This window comes from Lontra canadensis, unplaced genomic scaffold, assembly GCF_010015895.1.
Source record: "Lontra canadensis isolate GAN:19392208 unplaced genomic scaffold, GSC_riverotter_1.0 scaffold26, whole genome shotgun sequence".
In the NCBI taxonomy this organism is placed as follows: Eukaryota; Metazoa; Chordata; class Mammalia; order Carnivora; family Mustelidae; genus Lontra; species Lontra canadensis.
In genome coordinates, this window is record NW_022631020.1 from 1,873,469 (window position 1) to 1,890,322 (window position 16,854).

The 16,854-nt window shown below is 40.4% G+C and overlaps 1 protein-coding gene across 1 annotated transcript in view; it reads right to left on the bottom strand.

Annotated features, from left to right (window-relative positions):
• RAP2A (RAP2A, member of RAS oncogene family) overlaps positions 1-14,272 on the bottom strand; it is a 33,402-nt gene extending 19,130 nt beyond the window's left edge. Inside the window, exon 1 of the mRNA XM_032864129.1 lies at positions 13,657-14,272. Within this exon, the coding sequence (XP_032720020.1) occupies positions 13,657-13,970 (314 nt within the window). The 5' untranslated portion in view covers positions 13,971-14,272. The remainder of the gene's footprint in view (positions 1-13,656) is intronic.
• Between the last annotated feature and the right edge of the window lie 2,582 nt (positions 14,273-16,854).

Here is a 16,854-nt window from a genome sequence, read left to right on the forward strand (position 1 = left end):
AAAACAGGGAATTTGAGGTAAGAATCTAGAATGACCACAAAATCTATTGCCCAGAGAGACTTCTGAGATGGAAATGGGCACTGCTAAAAAATGTGCCATGGCAACAGGCATGAACTGTCCCAGGTAAAGAGAGACACGAGGTCACCATGGGAGAAAAGGGATGAGATCAAAGCAGTGATATTTAATCAAAGGAACAGATAGATGAGAATGTTCGGAGCCAATCAGTATGGCCAAAAAAGAAAAGCTTCCAGATTTGTTATTTTAATAGGGTGTGCTGATGAGAGTCCTGGACCAAATCTCCTTCCCCCAAACGATCCTTTCTTCCCTCCGTCTCCAAGTGTTTCTTTCAATGAAACCCGACGATCTGTTCGGGATGGCCTTAGGAATAAACACTGTCACCAAGAGCAGCCTTTCCAGTGCCTGGACCTCTGGGAGGCAGCCTACCAACATCAGGGTGCTGACTTGGTAGGTGCGGATGGGAACAGGCCACACCGGCTGCTTCCCCCAGGGTAACTGCTGCTGGTGGCCACAGCACTGTCCCCGCTGAGCCCACACCCTGCCGGAGGGTCCCTCCTGCCCAGCCACTGAGATGGACGCTCTGTGTAGATCCTTCCTCACTAAGGAATCAGCACGCTGAAACTGGCTCATGGCCATTTGAGAGCAAGAACAGGCAGTTTATGCAAACGTTACTGCCCCTCCATGCAAGACCACTGAACAAAAAGTTCTGTGTCATATCATATTTGTCAGTACGCACGGACTGAATTTACCATGGAGAGACTCTTTTCTCATCTCTTGCTCTTCAAAATAAACTAAGGAAAGTTATCTGAATTTCCTGGCAGCTTTTAGGACAGTACATCAATGTATTTAACTCCTTGTCCTACTGTGGGCATCCAGCCCTGCACTGTACCAACATCACCGGGGGCCAAAGTTCGTTTGAAATGTTGGTTCAAAAGCAGATAAAGGATGGTCTTGAGGGTATATGGATCATTTGGGTGGGGGGAATGATATTTTGGACAGTATAATTTTATTTATACTATATCTGGATATTTATTTTGCTAAATACTAAAACAATAACAAAAAGCTTATTTTTCATTTCTTAATCTATATTAGACTATCCTTGATAATCAACTTCTATCTTTAGTTAAGCTCCCAGCTATCTTCCCTGAGGACTAGCTATTCTACTTTTTTTCCTCAATTTTCCACAAATCAGCTTACTTTTCTAAAGCTTTCTAAAATAATAATTCTGCTCAAACCATTCTATAACCAAATACAAACAGAAACTAAGATTTCATTTCCAGGGAGGATCGACTAAACATAACAAAGTGAATACAAAATTGTTGGCATTACTCTTATAAATTTTTAATTTCTACCAGTTACAGTGCATGAAAAAGTCCTTCAAAAAGTCCTTCAAAAAACATTGCCTAGTAAAAGCAATGTTTTCTGGTGGAAAAATATTTTGAAACTTAATGCATTTTGCTCCCCTCTCTATATACAATCCACTCAACACTGTCAAATATATATTCAATTACAGAACATTTTGGCATTCCAGAAGGATAGATACTATCTTGTACTGATTTTGCATAACACCCAGAGCAATGTTATGCAAAAAAAGTGGGTTAAACCACAGCATTTAATGTTGACAGTGATGACTTTTATATAAAGAGAGATAAAACTTCTGAAATCAATTTATTTAAAAGCTGTCAACATATTTCTTTCTCTATACTAGCCATCTATCTACCTGTCTTCCTTCCTTCTTTCTTTCTTTCTTTCTATCTATTTATCTATCTAAACTGGCCAGAGAGTGTTAAAATTATCTTCACCCCATGTATAGTTTTTGGTATTTATAAAAAGGTTTATTATCATTATGAACTTAAAGACGTGGTATTTAATAAATACTATATGTCTCATCACTTTTTATAAAGTATTCCTCACACTTAAAATACATGTACTAAAAATTATCACAATTCTTTGTGAGTCACAAAAACATACTGCCACCATTTATAGCTAACATAGTCTCTAGTGGAAGGGAAAGACAAAACACTCAGGGTCTATGCTATAATTTCTGTAACATACTGTACTAGGAGCTTCAGACACAGATGAGAAAGCAGTGGAAAAAAATGGAAAAACACTACCAGATTGGCTAACTTATCTAGATATGGTAAGGCAATTGAATCTAGTTCTTAAGAAATCATGTGGCACTATACTGTTTTATAAAGTCAGATAAATGCTGGAGTTGCATTCCTAGGTGCATGATTTTGGGGGAAACTTTACTATGGATATTTTAGGGTTACTACATAAAGAAACAGTACATCATTACCCCCTTAGCATTACACCCATATTACGGATGAGGAAGTTGAGGTGCAGATAACATTAACTTGCCCCAAATCATGTGACTACTAAGTACTGTGACTCAGCTTTAACCAGATTAACACTTACCGTCTTCATAATAAGATCAGTATGTGCATAAAATACTAAATAAGAGCAATTATCATATATGCAGTATTTGTTACACTCACTGGAAACCTAACAGTGGCTGTATTTAGAACTTAGACTAAAACAACAAAATTCTCCATCCCAGAACACAGAAAAACACTCCAAGAGTTCACTGACAGAAAGCTGTAAAGATACTAGATAAAGAAGAAAATACTAATATGTACTGAATTATTAATATGATGTAGTATTTCCACATCTGAATTATTAGTTTTTAAGGGTTCCTCCTAGAAAAGAATGAGAAATACTCCTCAATGTTTTAAGTAAAGGTTTATGATCTTTCTCTTGGGTACTTCTACTAAGTGATATTAAGATATATATAATTAAGACTATCTTCATCTATTTCTACTGTCAAAGGCAGAGCTGAGTCAATGTCATCCTGGACAGATGCAGCAAAGCTCTAATAATTTAGTGATGGCTAATCCTGTAATAAGCCCACATCCCAGGCTGACTCCTACTACCTCTCTTCCTGTTTTAGGTTATCACAAGGCAGGAGCTCTCCCGCCTTATCAGAATGAATAAAATTCATTTTGAGAAATAGGTTCCCATATTTCTAATAGGCACAACCAACAGAAATAAATGCTTCTTCAAAAGATTGACTTTACATGTCTTTTTGTTTAGTGACTAAATGTTATCTTTCTCTATAATGGAGAGAGGATTTACTAACTCATGTTAGGAAGCATTTCACTTTTGTAGCATTTATATAGGGTTGTTGGAAACTGGAAAGGCAGGAAGAAAAGATAAATGTTGTTTCCGACAATTACAGAGATAGTTCTATTTGTTTTTCTTAGAGTACAAATGTTCTAGGATAGCAGTTTTCAAATTGTGTGTGATGAGATCAATTGAGTGGATCAAGAGGAATGTTTAAAAACAATGAAATAAAATAAAAAGAATAAAATAGAAAATATAGTAGCGACGTAACAAGTTTATTATTTCATGAAACTTGTATGTAGGCTGTGTGTACTGTGTTGCAACATAAAATGTAATTCTTACTGAGGGCCACGATTAAGAAAATGTGAAAGCCATTGCTAAGGGAATACACAGAAGTAGAGAGATGGGCTAGTTTTTTCAATTATTTTGGTTTTTTGACAGAAATAACAATTTAAAAAATTGTAAGATATGGATGAAAGAAATTAAAGAAGACACAACTAAGATATTCTGTGCTTCTGGATTGGAAGAATACTCTTAAAATACCCGTACCACTCAAAGCAATCTACAGATTCAGCGCAATCCCTATCAAAATTCCAATGGCATTTTTCACAGAAATAGAACGAATCTGGAATTTGTGTGGAACCACAAAAGATGCTGAATAGCCAAAGCAACACTGAGAAAGGAGAACCAAGGTGAAGGCATCACACTTCCTGATTTCAAACTATATTACGAAGCTACAGCAACCAAAATGGTAGGCACGGACATAAAAACAGACACACAGATCAATGGAACAGACGAGAACACCCAGAAATACATTTATGCATACATGGTCAACTAATTCACAACAACAAAGCCAAGACTATACAATGGGGAAAGGACAGTCTCTTCAGTGAATAGTACTGGAAAAACTGGATAGCCACGTGCCTAAGAATGACCCTGGACCCATATCTCCACCATATGCAAAAATCAACTCAAATGGGTTAGAGACTTGGACATAAGATCTGAAACCGTAAAACTCTGAAGAAAATAGATGGGATAAACTCCCTGACACTGGTCTTGGCAATGATTTTCTGGATGTGATACCAAAACAAAGGTAACAAAAGCGAAAACAAACAAGCAGGATTATATCAAACTAAAAAGCAAAGGAAGCCATCAACAAAAATGAAAAGACAATGTATGAAATGGGAGAAAATATTTTCAAACATGGATCTGATTAATATCCAAAGTAGATAAAGAACTCATACAACTCCATAGAAACAAAACAACAAACAACCCAATTAAAAAATGGGCAGAGGATCACAAAAGACATTTTTACGAAGAGGACATATGGATAGACAACAGATACATGAAATGCTTCTTTAATCATCAAGGAAATGCATCTCAAAACCACAATGAGATAACACCTCACACCTATCAGAATCGTAATTATCAAAATGGCAAGAAACAAGTGTTGACAAGAATGTGGAGAAGAAGAATCCTTGTGCATTTGTTGGTACGAATGTAAACTGGTACAGCCACCATGCAAAACAGTATGGAGGTTCCTCAAAAAGTGAAAAGTAGAACTACATATGATCTAGCAATTCTACCTCTGGGTATTTATTAGAACAAAATCATTATCTCAAAGAGCTATCTGCAGCCCATGTTCACTGAGGCATTACTTACAGTAGCCAAGACACGGAAACTACTGAAGTGTCCACAGAGGGATGAATGGATAAAGAAAACATGGTATGTCGGTCTGTATACACCCATATCCACACAGACACAAACAGAATTATTATTCAGCCATAAAAAAGAAGGAAATCCTGCCATTTGAGACAACATGAATAGACCCTGAGGACATTATGCTAAGTGACATAAGTCGGAGAAAGACAAATACCTTATGAGCTCACTTACATGTGCAATCTTAAAACCAAAGAAAACAAAAACCTGAACTCACAAATAGAGAACAGATTAGTGGTTGGCAGGATGTGCGTGTGTGTGTTCTGAGAGAGCGAGCGAGAGAAAGAGAAATAGGTAAAGGTAGTAAAAAAGTAGATTTCCACTTAAGATAAATAAGTCCTGCAGGTTTATTATACAGCATGGTGACTATAGTTACAGTACTGTGGTATGTATCTGAAACCTGGTAAGAGAAAATTGTAAAAATTGTCATCATACACACACACACACACACACACACACACATACACAATTGCAATGATGAATGGTGATGGATGTTAACTAAATGTATTGTAGTGATCATTTTCCAATATATATACATATCGAATTACATTTTATGAGTAACACTTCTAAACGTTTTAAATAAAAGTTCACAATGTTTCTCTCACATAATTCTAAGTGAAAAAACTTAAAACTAAATACGTTATATGTCAACTATATCTCAGTAAAAATGAATTTTTAAAAAACACAAAAATTATAAATCATTTTATTGTCCCTTAAAGTATCAATTTTGATATGTATTCAAACCTTAAACATATTAAGAAAAGATATTAGAGAAAGTAAAAAAACAGAACAAATTGAAAACAACAATCTACCCAATTCTGACCGTGAATGTATTTGAGCATTTTGAGTAAAAAGAATGTATACTTTAAAGTGTACTTAACTTACACACTGTCATCTATTTTAAATAGCTTATTCAGACAGAGTTTTGAGCAATGTGCAATATCTTCAAATTTAAGTAATGAAATGAACCAGATTCCAAGACTCCCAATGTTGCTTTGTTACTGAACTTACCAAACTCTGATTTCAATTCAATATGCTGTTGCTATTGGATTCAGATACCCAATAATTTTATTCTGACTCACAGGCCTAAAATATTTTTATTTCACAGTTGTGACCTTCAATTTAAACTGAAATGTATTAAAAATCCGGCTAACACAAGGTGTTTTATTAGGGTTTTCCTACAAGAATAAAAGTTGAAATAGTTGGAATATTGGGCCCAATAGTTTCAAAGAGGTTTCAATCTTTTAGAAGTATAAAGTTAAATCTATTGTTAAAATCATCGCAACTAGGGATCTGCTATTTTTAGATATTTTGATAACCTTAAACTTTACTAACATATTTACATTTTACTTACACACTTTATGGAAATGTAGATGTCTAAAATCATAGCATTACCATTATTGGTATTATTCTACTGAAAGGCACAGTTGGATCTGGTAAAGCGTAAAGGTATGTTTAAGAAACTTTTCTCTGTCAGGCTGAGAATAATTTTTAATATAATGCCCCACAACTGTGAAAGTAACAAAAAGGCAAATATATAGGGTGTATTTCTGCATGCTCTTAAAATTTCATGATGCATTTCCTACCCAAATAGTATCTCTACGTTTATACTTTTCCATTTAAAAAAATTTATTTCATTTTTCAAAATTGAAATTCAATTAGCCAACATATAGTACATTTTTAGTGTTTGGTGTAGTGTTCAATGATTCATTAGTTGCATGACATTTTATTCTCTCTCGGTTTTATCTCATACTAGAATCTACTCATATCCAAACCCAGATATTTTTCCAAAAATGTGTAGAGTACTTACAATTCTTTTTATTCCATAGACCAAAAAAAATATAAGTACCTAAGAAAATAGATGTAAGTACCTAAGAAAATAGTACTTAAGAACAGAGAGAGAGAGAGAGAGAAACAGGTAACAAGAAAAAGTGAAAAGAGAAGCCAAAACAAACAAACAAACAAAAACCAAACCCACCCACACACACAAAAAAACCTAGAGTAGAATCACACACATCCTTCCCCAGAGGTTTAGGTTTGAAGACAATGGCTAAGAAAAAAACCATGTGACAAAAATTACCCTCGATTAAAAAACAAAAAACAAACCAAAAAACCCTCACAAATTCAGTATGGTGTACACGCTTTCATGTAAAGTTCATTGCTGAGAAATATATATATACATAAACGTCTAATCTATGCATTTTAGTGTGCCATATATAATTTCCTGGAAGAGGACACACAGAAAACACTCAAATGTATTACTAACTGGAAAACTTGAACAAACGAAAGGATGCCAGCTTTGCTGGGTCTTCCTGTCGGCTGAGTCATCTAGAGACACTGTCAGTTCCTCCATCTCCTCCTAGTGTCTACCTGTCCGTGACTTGACCTTTTCCTAAAGGAGAGCTAGAAAGGCAACGCCATCCACTTGCCTGGCGACCTGAGTAGTTCCCATTGCGTGGTCAGCGAGGTCACCTTCAAATCGCTTATTTGTTCCTGCCGGAGGAGTTTATCCATATGCAGGGACAGGTGATATCTTGTTTGTGTACAGTGGAACGGTGGTCTATTTAAATTATTTTTGCTCCCTCTCTCTTTAAAATATATATATATATATAGTAATGATCCCTCTGATTACAGATTTCACGGACCCAATTATCACCAAATCTTAACTAGACAAGATTTGCAGGTCACAGGCTGCTCACTCGTTAAGGCTCGTATTAAAGCCTACTGCTTCCCTCGTGGCTCCCATCAGGGAGAAGGACGGACAGCGTGCTGGAGCCCAAGGGAGAGCATCTGCTCTGTCTGCAGAGTGAACTTCATTCCAGTCTCGGGATGGCAGAGAGAAAAGCCCAGTATTGTAATGTTCTAATTTTATAATGCGGCAAATCTGAGGTTCCCCCTCAGGAAGACAACGTTTGGGGCTATAAAAAGTGACTCATGGCTTCTAGGTTCTCTGTATCTGTGAGGCCCAGCTTCCAACAATTCTGGCTCCTGGAGGTATCCAACTGGGGAAGGGGGCACTTGTGGAGGAAGGAGTGGTGGGAGACCCTAGAAATTTCACTTAACTTGGGACAAACATTTGATATACTCCTGGGTTTCGGATCCACCGCACCCATCTGTTTGAGGGTCAAGATCTATGTGTAGCAACTGGCCACCTGCCTCTATTTTAGAGAAGGTTTTTATGGTGACTTATCGTGAGGAGTAAAAGTGCAAATGATCTGTTTGGTCACTTAAAAGTGATCACTTAAATGATACAGAAAAATTAATAATAAAAGTAAAAAAAAAAGTTACTAATTTCGCTTTGGGTAGTGCAAATTAGCTGCCTCTTCCATTCTCTTTTTCCCAATCTTGAAATGCCCCACGCCTTCTAGCCCATACAGTAATGTGTGAAGCCTCCTCTATATATCTTATAACTCTCAAGTTCTATCCTTGGCCATCCATATTCATCTACAATTTCTATTCTGGTCATATCCATTCATTTCTCGCTACATATTCTACCCATGAGGTCTCATCTACTCTCCACATCTGAATTCTGGGGATGACCCTGAGTCCTTTTGTTCATATATAAAGTGACTGTTCAGGCTTTATTCAAATATTCTAATTACTTATTAGGTACATCTATGTGCATGATGACCATTGCCAAGGCAGAAATAATGCCTCCCCACCCCTGCTATTTCTTCATAACCCTGCTCACTCATGTTCAAAGTGTCCAAGGTTACTTTTGACCCTTCCCCCTCCCTCTTCAACTAAGTTTAGTTCACTCTTTACAATATTATTTTGATAGTAATTTACAATATTATCGCATCCCTTCTTCCCTTTCTGTTCCTACAGACACCATGCTAATTCAGAATCGTTCTACTTCACCCAGAAACTAGATAGATGATCACAGTGTTGCATGATTATTCCCCCTGACTCTTGTCTGCTGCCACTAACCCTTCTATCACGTCCTCCATGTTACCATTTCTATACCAATTTTGATCATGGTCCTTTACTACAAGATCAAGTCCAAAGTATTCAACCTTCTGTAACGTTAGCTTTACAATTTCTTAGCCTGACCTCCCTTCTCTCACACTTCTATATGAATTCCTAGTTTAGCCAATCTGGTCTATTGAACAGCCAACAAACACACTCTAGGAGTTTCCCATGCCACTTCCTCCACCTGGAAGACCTTGTAACTTCTGATGCTTTAAGATTCTTACAAACTTCACCCCTTTCCCTTGTCACCCCAACTGGGTACAAGTACTGTGACAGAATGTTAGAGCTGAAGGGACACCATCTACTCCATGTGCAAAAGGGACTTGGAAGAATCATCTCTCCATCTACAAAATCGAAATGTCTGGGGAAACTGAGGTCAAAGGACAATAAAAATAGTTAGCTTTCCAAACACTAGTTTTCTTTCAACACATTTTTCTTGAGCGTTTCCTCTGTGCCAGGAGCTGTGCTAGCAACATATGACTAGAGTTTAATGACAAAGACGGACAGCACGTCTGTCATCACACAAGTAATTCAAATTCGGTGTGTGGTACAAGACGAGGGAGTACGGGGTGGCAAGGATGTCTGGGGTATGCATGGTTCAGGGAAGGGGTGAGGGATGACATTAATCTAGTGTGGGAAGACATGAAGGAGTTAACTCAGTTTGGGAAGAGAAGAAGGCTTCCATGAGGAGGAAATCTTTTAAGTAGGGGAGACAGAGAGTAGGAATTGAGTGCAAAAGGTAAATGACTGCTCCATGTACAAGGAAAGCCCAGACAGGTACTTTCAAAGAACTAAAAGCAGGAGTGGGTGCTGGAACCTAAGCGAGGAGGAAGATTGCAAAAAGGTGAGGCGGAAAGGCAGAGAGGAGCAGGAGCCTGCTGGGCCTGGGAAGGTCATGCAGATTTCTGGGCTTTATTCTGAGATCAACAGGCCTTGGACAGCGCGTTCCAAGATAACTTTAAGTCAGGACCGCAGCTTACCCTGGGAGGAATGGGAGCAGCAATTATGAAATCAGAAAAAGTTCTAGTTTTATTTCAATTGAAACATTTTCTATACCCTTATCACCCTTTGAGTGTGTGTTCTCATCTGAAGTCAGGTTGAACAAGGAAAGCATATGAATTCATAAATACAGCCTTTTTAGTTGGTCCACTTAGCTTGGACAGGAGGTAGTGTATGTGTATGGGCGCCTCTGCACCTGTGAACACTTAAGGGGGTACAGAATTGTTCTGCATTTTCTAAAAGCACAACATTCCATACAAGAAAAATCCAATAAAAAGTTCTGTTTTACTGTCTGGCCATGAATTGGTGCTATACTTGAAGTTAAATCTTCGGTCTCCTCCCCTTTCCCATAAGGCCCTTAATAAGAGAAACTATTTTGAGAATATCCGAGCGAAATTTTCCCAAGGATTGTTTTAATCCCAGTTGCTTTTTATTCTCATCTTGTCTACACCAGGTAATGAATTTCAAAAGGCAGTCACAAATTTATCTCCTCTAAAATTATATTTATCTCAAGGATAAAATTTAAAGAAGGTAGGGTGACAAGGTTATTAATAAAAGGACAGCTGGAATTTTGGGGTAATTTCTGTGTTCAAGGTATTGTGTTGGACACCTTAAAACAAATTATCTCATTTAATCCTACTAAAGACTTTGAAAGGTGCATCTCTTTCACAGATAAGGAAACTGAGTCTTCTGTTTCCCTGCAACACACCCATCTCAGACCTGTACTGCCCAATATGGTAGCCTGCAGCCACATGTGCCTTCTGAGCACCTGAAAATACGTTTGAATTAAGATGTGCTGAGTGTAAATGACACATCAGATTTTGAAAATTTAGAATAAAAAGGAAAGAAAGGTATCTCAATTTTTGAATACTGGTTACATGTTAAAATGGCAGTATCTTATATAGTGTGTTAAAAAGTGCATTATAAACTTTATCTGCTGTAATTAAAAAAATAAGCTACTAGAAATTTTTAAATTACATGTGTAGCTCACATTATACTTGTATTGAACAATGCCATCCTAGACCAAAAACTAGGTATTGAATTTGCCAGTAATAAGTTCAAAGGCAGCCTGGTATAGAAGAGTACATGGAGTGTAACAGATCTTGGTTTAAATCCTTCCATCAGTGGCCAGTCTTGGGTGAAATACCAAACCTCTCTGCACTTCACTTTTGTCATTGACATTATGGTGATATTAAATATCCCCAAACAACTGTTGTCATATGTAAAGCAGCTAGTGTGCAGAGGGAGGGAATAATTACTGGATACTTCCTATAGCAACTGGTTAATTTAAAAACTGAGTCCCAAAAAGAGTAGAAAACTTACTTATTTGAAAATCATGTTTTATTCTCCGTAAGTGGGAGGAGTTAAATTACTAGCACATTTAATGCCCACTTTAGTATCATATATGCATTATCTATTATCTTGTAATATATATAATATACACAGATCCTTTCTTTCTATGCAAGTTATTTATAATATGTTATAGGCTGTGAGGCCAGCTGATAAAGTTTGGGTGAGATATCAAATGTCAGGACACAGAAGGGCCCAATACAGAAGGGCCCATACAACAGATGAACTCCAGTGAAAAGAGTTTATGAACTCGACTTCAGCAGATCCATGTTTTGCTTTTTTTTACATCAAGAATTGAGACTAGCGGGGCACCTGGGTGGCTCAGTGGGTTAAAGCCTCTGCCTTCAGCTCAGGTCATGATCCCAGGGTCCTAGGATCGAGCCCCACATCGGGCTCTCTGCTTAGCAGGGAGCCTGCTTCCTCCTCTCTCTCTCTCTCTGCCTGCCTCTCTGCCTACTTGTGATCTCTGTCTGTCAAATAAATGAATAAAATCTTTAAAAAAAAAAAAGAATTGAAACTAGCGAATAAAATGACACCTGGGAAAGTAGAATTTTACTTTTTTTTTCCTCTCTGGGTTGTGGTGCAAACAAATACATTTTTCAAGCATTCCAAGTTCAGACTAGCCCACTATTAGTAATCTCCACTAAATCATAAAAGACTACAAAATCATGTGGACTCAACTATCTGAGGCTATTTTGCTATATTCTATCCCCTAGGCTTTTGTCAAGAGGTGTGCCCTTTTATCAATGTTTGAATTACATGTATACATATAGATGTAAAGTATGGAGTAGTTGGAGCATTCACTTTATTATTTGATGTATGTATATGGCTTAAGATTGACATGTGACAATGTATTAGATTGCTCTGTTCTGTATTTTTTTTTTTTTTTTAAGTGGTATGGGGGGACATACTAACTAAGGATTTGAGTTACTTCGGTGTAGCCCCTTAACTACACATTTTTTAAATTTAGCACAAAAAGTGTTCTCTTTTTTACCCATAGCAATTAACTTTAAGAAAATGAGACTGGAGAAGTAAAAAGCTATCAAATCAAATTTACAGATCTTGGAACAGCAACAGAGACCATGAAAATATTCACTTCATTCTCGTTTGAAATTTAACAAGAAATAGTATTTTTAACAAAATCTTAGTTTAGCTATTAAAATACATGTGCAATGAATTAAAAGGGGATGGGGACAGGGCCTCCCCTTTGATCTCATATGTTGCCTTAAAAATCCACCTCTTGTAATGAATTTTTGAGTACCTACTGAGTACACGTGACTTTGGTCTTTGCTCTTTAACATGAGTGACTCTGACTTACAATGTGCTTGCGTCTACAGTTCACTAACAACTATCTTTCAGTAAATGTCTTCAAATTTAGGGCTAAAGCTAATATGAGGTAAGAAAAAAATTATACTAAATCAAACTTATTAGCAATTATTAGCTAATAATAAGAATCATACAGAACAATGTGTAGTAATTAGACAAATTTGCTAAAACTCTGGACTAAGATATTACATTTCTGATACCTGAAATTATAGGAAAATATAAACTCAGTTAATTTAAGAGAAAACAAGTATTTTAAGCCATTTAAGCTACTAGTTGTATTTTCAAAATGCACATTAAAAAAAAGAGTTCATATTAGGAAAGAGCTCATTTGCATTAACTTTAAATTAGCTAGTACTTAAGTTACACATTTGAAGAAACTTCTGTTTTGTTTCCAGGAACGCTTTTTTCCCTTTCCTTCTTTTTTTTTTTTTTTTTTTTTTTAAAGGGGGTAAGGCATTTGGATTAAAAAAAGTTAAGCCACATTCCGTAATGCAAATGGAATATCAGTGCTCCTATATGCTTATAACTCTCTCAATCTCATGGAACTGTTAGACTGTCTTCAAATAATTTAATAATTATTAAATTAACTGCACAGTTCATTTTTTGTAAAACGCCTTAGCACCACTCAATCTTTTAAGAGAGGAGAAAGGTCTCTTTCCTCTGGACTTGACGTTTTTACCATATACATGTGAGCTATTTTTGCTGTCAAATATTGCCAAGGTAGATTTTTTGTTGTTCAATCTGAAAATGTCTCCACTATGCCTGCACAGCTCCCCTCTCCCCAACACAAACCTACCCAACCCTCTCCCCCACTGCAAGTTTTAAACTTTGTTTCCTTTGGGGTTCTGCACAAGTGCTACTAACAATATCCAAGAGACAAAGAGCTGTTCTGTAGGTTCACGGGATGCCAAATTTGAGTTGTGAAACAAAGCACTCAAATTTGAGATTCAAGAGGATGGTGGAAGTGATGCCGGCAAAAAAAAAAAAAAAAAAAAAAAAAAAAGATTACAGCGCATGAGACCCCAGAGCCATCTCCCCAGACAGCTCCCTCTGCCCACGGCCACCCAGAGCACGGGGAGTTCTGGCCCCGGGACGTCGGCCGCCGGCAGCACCGCGAAGCCCCCTGCCCGCTCCCCCCGGCCCTCTCACCGCTTCACTCGGATGATCTGGTCCCGCATGGGCTTGATGTCCTGGAAGCTCTGCTGGTTGACGAGGCTATAGACCAGGATGAAGCCCTGGCCATTCTTGATGTACAGGTCCCGCATGGACGCGAACTGCTCGGTGCCCGCCGTGTCCAGGATCTCCAGCACCGACGGCGACGAGTCCACCTCGATCTCTTTGCGATAGAAGTCCTCGATGGTGGGGTCGTATTTCTCGATGAAGGTGCCGGTCACGAACTGCACGGTCAGGGCGGATTTGCCGACCCCGCCCGAGCCCAGCACCACCACTTTGTACTCGCGCATCGTCCCTCCGCGGCCGCCGCCGCCGCCGCCGCCCGCGACATAGACCTACGCCCGCCGCGCTGCGCCCCCGGACCCTGCGTCGGCCGCCGGCCCCGCCGCCTCCCGCGGCCGCCCCCACCTCACGGCCGCCGCGGCCCTCCGGGCGCCGGCGGAGGGAGCAGCAGCCCTGGGCATGGGCCGAGCCGGGCGGCAATGCGGCCCGCGGGCGCCGGCAGGCACTGAGCACGAGCAGCGAGCGGGAGCCGCCGGAGGCACCGGAGCCGCCCGAGCCGCGGGCCCGCAGTGCCACCCGCCCGCCCCGCCCCTCGCGCCTCCACGCCCAGCTCCCCACCCGCCGCCGCCGCCGCCGCCGCCGCAGCCACCGCCGCTTCCTCGGGTGCCGGAGCGCGCGCCCGAGCGGGAGCCGCAGCGCTGCCGGGGGCGGGGCCCGGCGGCAGGAGGCGGGGCTCCGCGGGGCAGCCCCGCCCCTGCTCCCTGTCGCCTAGGCGACCGGCCGCGCGCGCTCCCGGGAGACTGCGCCGTGCGGAAGCCTCCGCTCGCACTTAGATAAACAACCTCCTCTGCCACCCAGCAACAGCCTACCCCGCACGCCCCGTCGAACCCCAAGGCCTGCGTACTGAGCATGCGCAGTTCGTTTGCCTGAGCCCGGAACCTGGTCAATTTGAGAATCCCACGCTCGGCATCTGGGGGAGACAAGATGCTAGCGGGGCCAGAGCAATCTAAACGGGCAAGGCCCAGAAGGAGGTCTCGGTGAGGAATTTTGCTTGACACACTACCCAGTCTCTCAGTACTCCTGAGCTTTGGGTTTATCTTGCATAAACATAATGAGAAGCTTTTTTGAGGGAACGAACATAAACACAGCGAAGTGAAGCTTTGTTTTCAGCGTCAGAACACTGAGGAAAGCGTTGCAGGATCCCTTTTGCCCACTTCCCGAGGCGGCGAAGGCGAGTCCGCGGAAGCCAGGCCCACGCCCGGTGACGTAGCTGTACGTCCGGCCCACCGCCCCCGGCCCCGCCCTGCTCCAGCCCGGGACTGGTGTCGAGCTCTTCCCACGCCCTCTCGGCTATGGGAGCTTGGAAAACCGGGAGAACGGAGCTCCAAGACGCAACAGAAGGCCCAGGGCCACCTCATAGCAACAGCTAGCTGGGGCACCTAGTAGGAAGTTGGGATTCATTCCAACCAACCAGATCACGTTTCTGTACCCCGTGGTACTGTTGTCGGCCAATACAGAGGCACTTCGTACCACGTGACACCCACCGTCAGCCAATGGGAAAAATTCTAGTCGCGGGATCAACCTACTCCCCTCCCTTCGCCCGGCCAGCCTGGGCGTTTGCTCCAGCGCACGCTCTGCCAACCAATCGTAGGGGAGCTGAAGAATGACGGAGGTTCGATATGAGCCAATCAGGACGCGCGATTCCCTTGCCACCTAGGGCCGGTGGTATGGAGACAGGGCTGCTGGTGGGGTCCGGGAGGGGCCGGAGCCTGAGGGGCCGGTCGCTGTGCCCTATGCTGGCAAGGAGCAAGGTGTTTTGCAGTCGAGAGTGATGAATTCTGCGTTTAACGTCGTCTCCTTGGCATGCTGCCTAAATGATGGGCATGGAAATGGTGCTGAGGGATGTGGGCTGAATCGTGGGCTGAATCGAGAAAACAGGGACTTTTGTCTTTAGGGTGAGAAATTTTCCGGTACTTAGGAGACCTACTGCAGCAGTTGGCGCGGGTCTTCCATGCGTGCCTCCCGAAACATTTTTTTTTTTTTTTAAACTACTTAGTTTTTAAACTTGCCAGTTCGGTCTCTGTAGCGTTATATGTTAGTTGCACTCTAGTACCCACAACGTCAAATTAGGAGAAGCTATATTTCCAAGTATTCCTGGATTATATTTTGTAATGATTGGTTATTGGATTTACCTTCCTTAAACTATGTCCTTCTCAGACTAGTCTACGCCAGTCTGTTACTAAATCACATTTCTCGTGAATAATAAATTTCTGCAGTTCTGTTTGGCCACGACATACCTCTTCGCCCTTTCTCTTCCCCACAAGGTCATCATGTAGAGAGGATGTTGGTCTGAGATCCTGGAAAGACCAGGTGTTCACTTTCCAGCTTTTCTGTCAGTTAATCAAACTACTACAGAGGTGTACTTAGATTCGCCAGTGTTCTGTTACTGTTTGGCCCCTGTATTAGAACGGAGAACTTATTTTTGCATTATCTTGCTATACTATAGCACATACCAAGTTTTTGCTTAAAATAATTGAGGGCAAGCATCATGTCAAAATGTGTAATAAATTGATTCAGGCTTCATTTCTTGATGACATATTGTGAAAGTATGAAAGGTAATATCTGAGCCTCCAGAATCAGCAGTGAGGGCAGATTGCCCCCCCCAAAATATATATATATATATGAATCAGAAGAATGTTTTAAGATCATGGAAACCATAGATATCTGATTCTAAACTAGTATTATGAAAAAGTGAATTAAAGTGAAAGGAGCTCACATAGATTCATTGTATCTGCGCTTTCTTGGCAGGGATATTTCAAGAAGATGTTGTAGATGAGTGCGGTGTTCACCTAGCTTTTCATAGGTCTCATATTTTGTGTGAAATCTTTATGCGGATTTGAGGTTTCTTTAGCTTTGTAACAGTCACACTTCTTTTCAGAAGACAGACTGTCTCTTTTAAGATCCATATTGTGCATCATGGTGTTAAAATTCCTAGGCTTCTTGAGAAGCATCAAACTTTCTTTGTATAGATAATTACAATCTGTGTAGTACGTTGCATTACAATGGAGCTGAAAAATCATTTATTTTGCAAGTAAACATTTAGTGACTTTTTTCTTTTGAAATTTGCATTGGGATTATGAATCCAGAATGTAACCTTAAGCAACTTTTCAT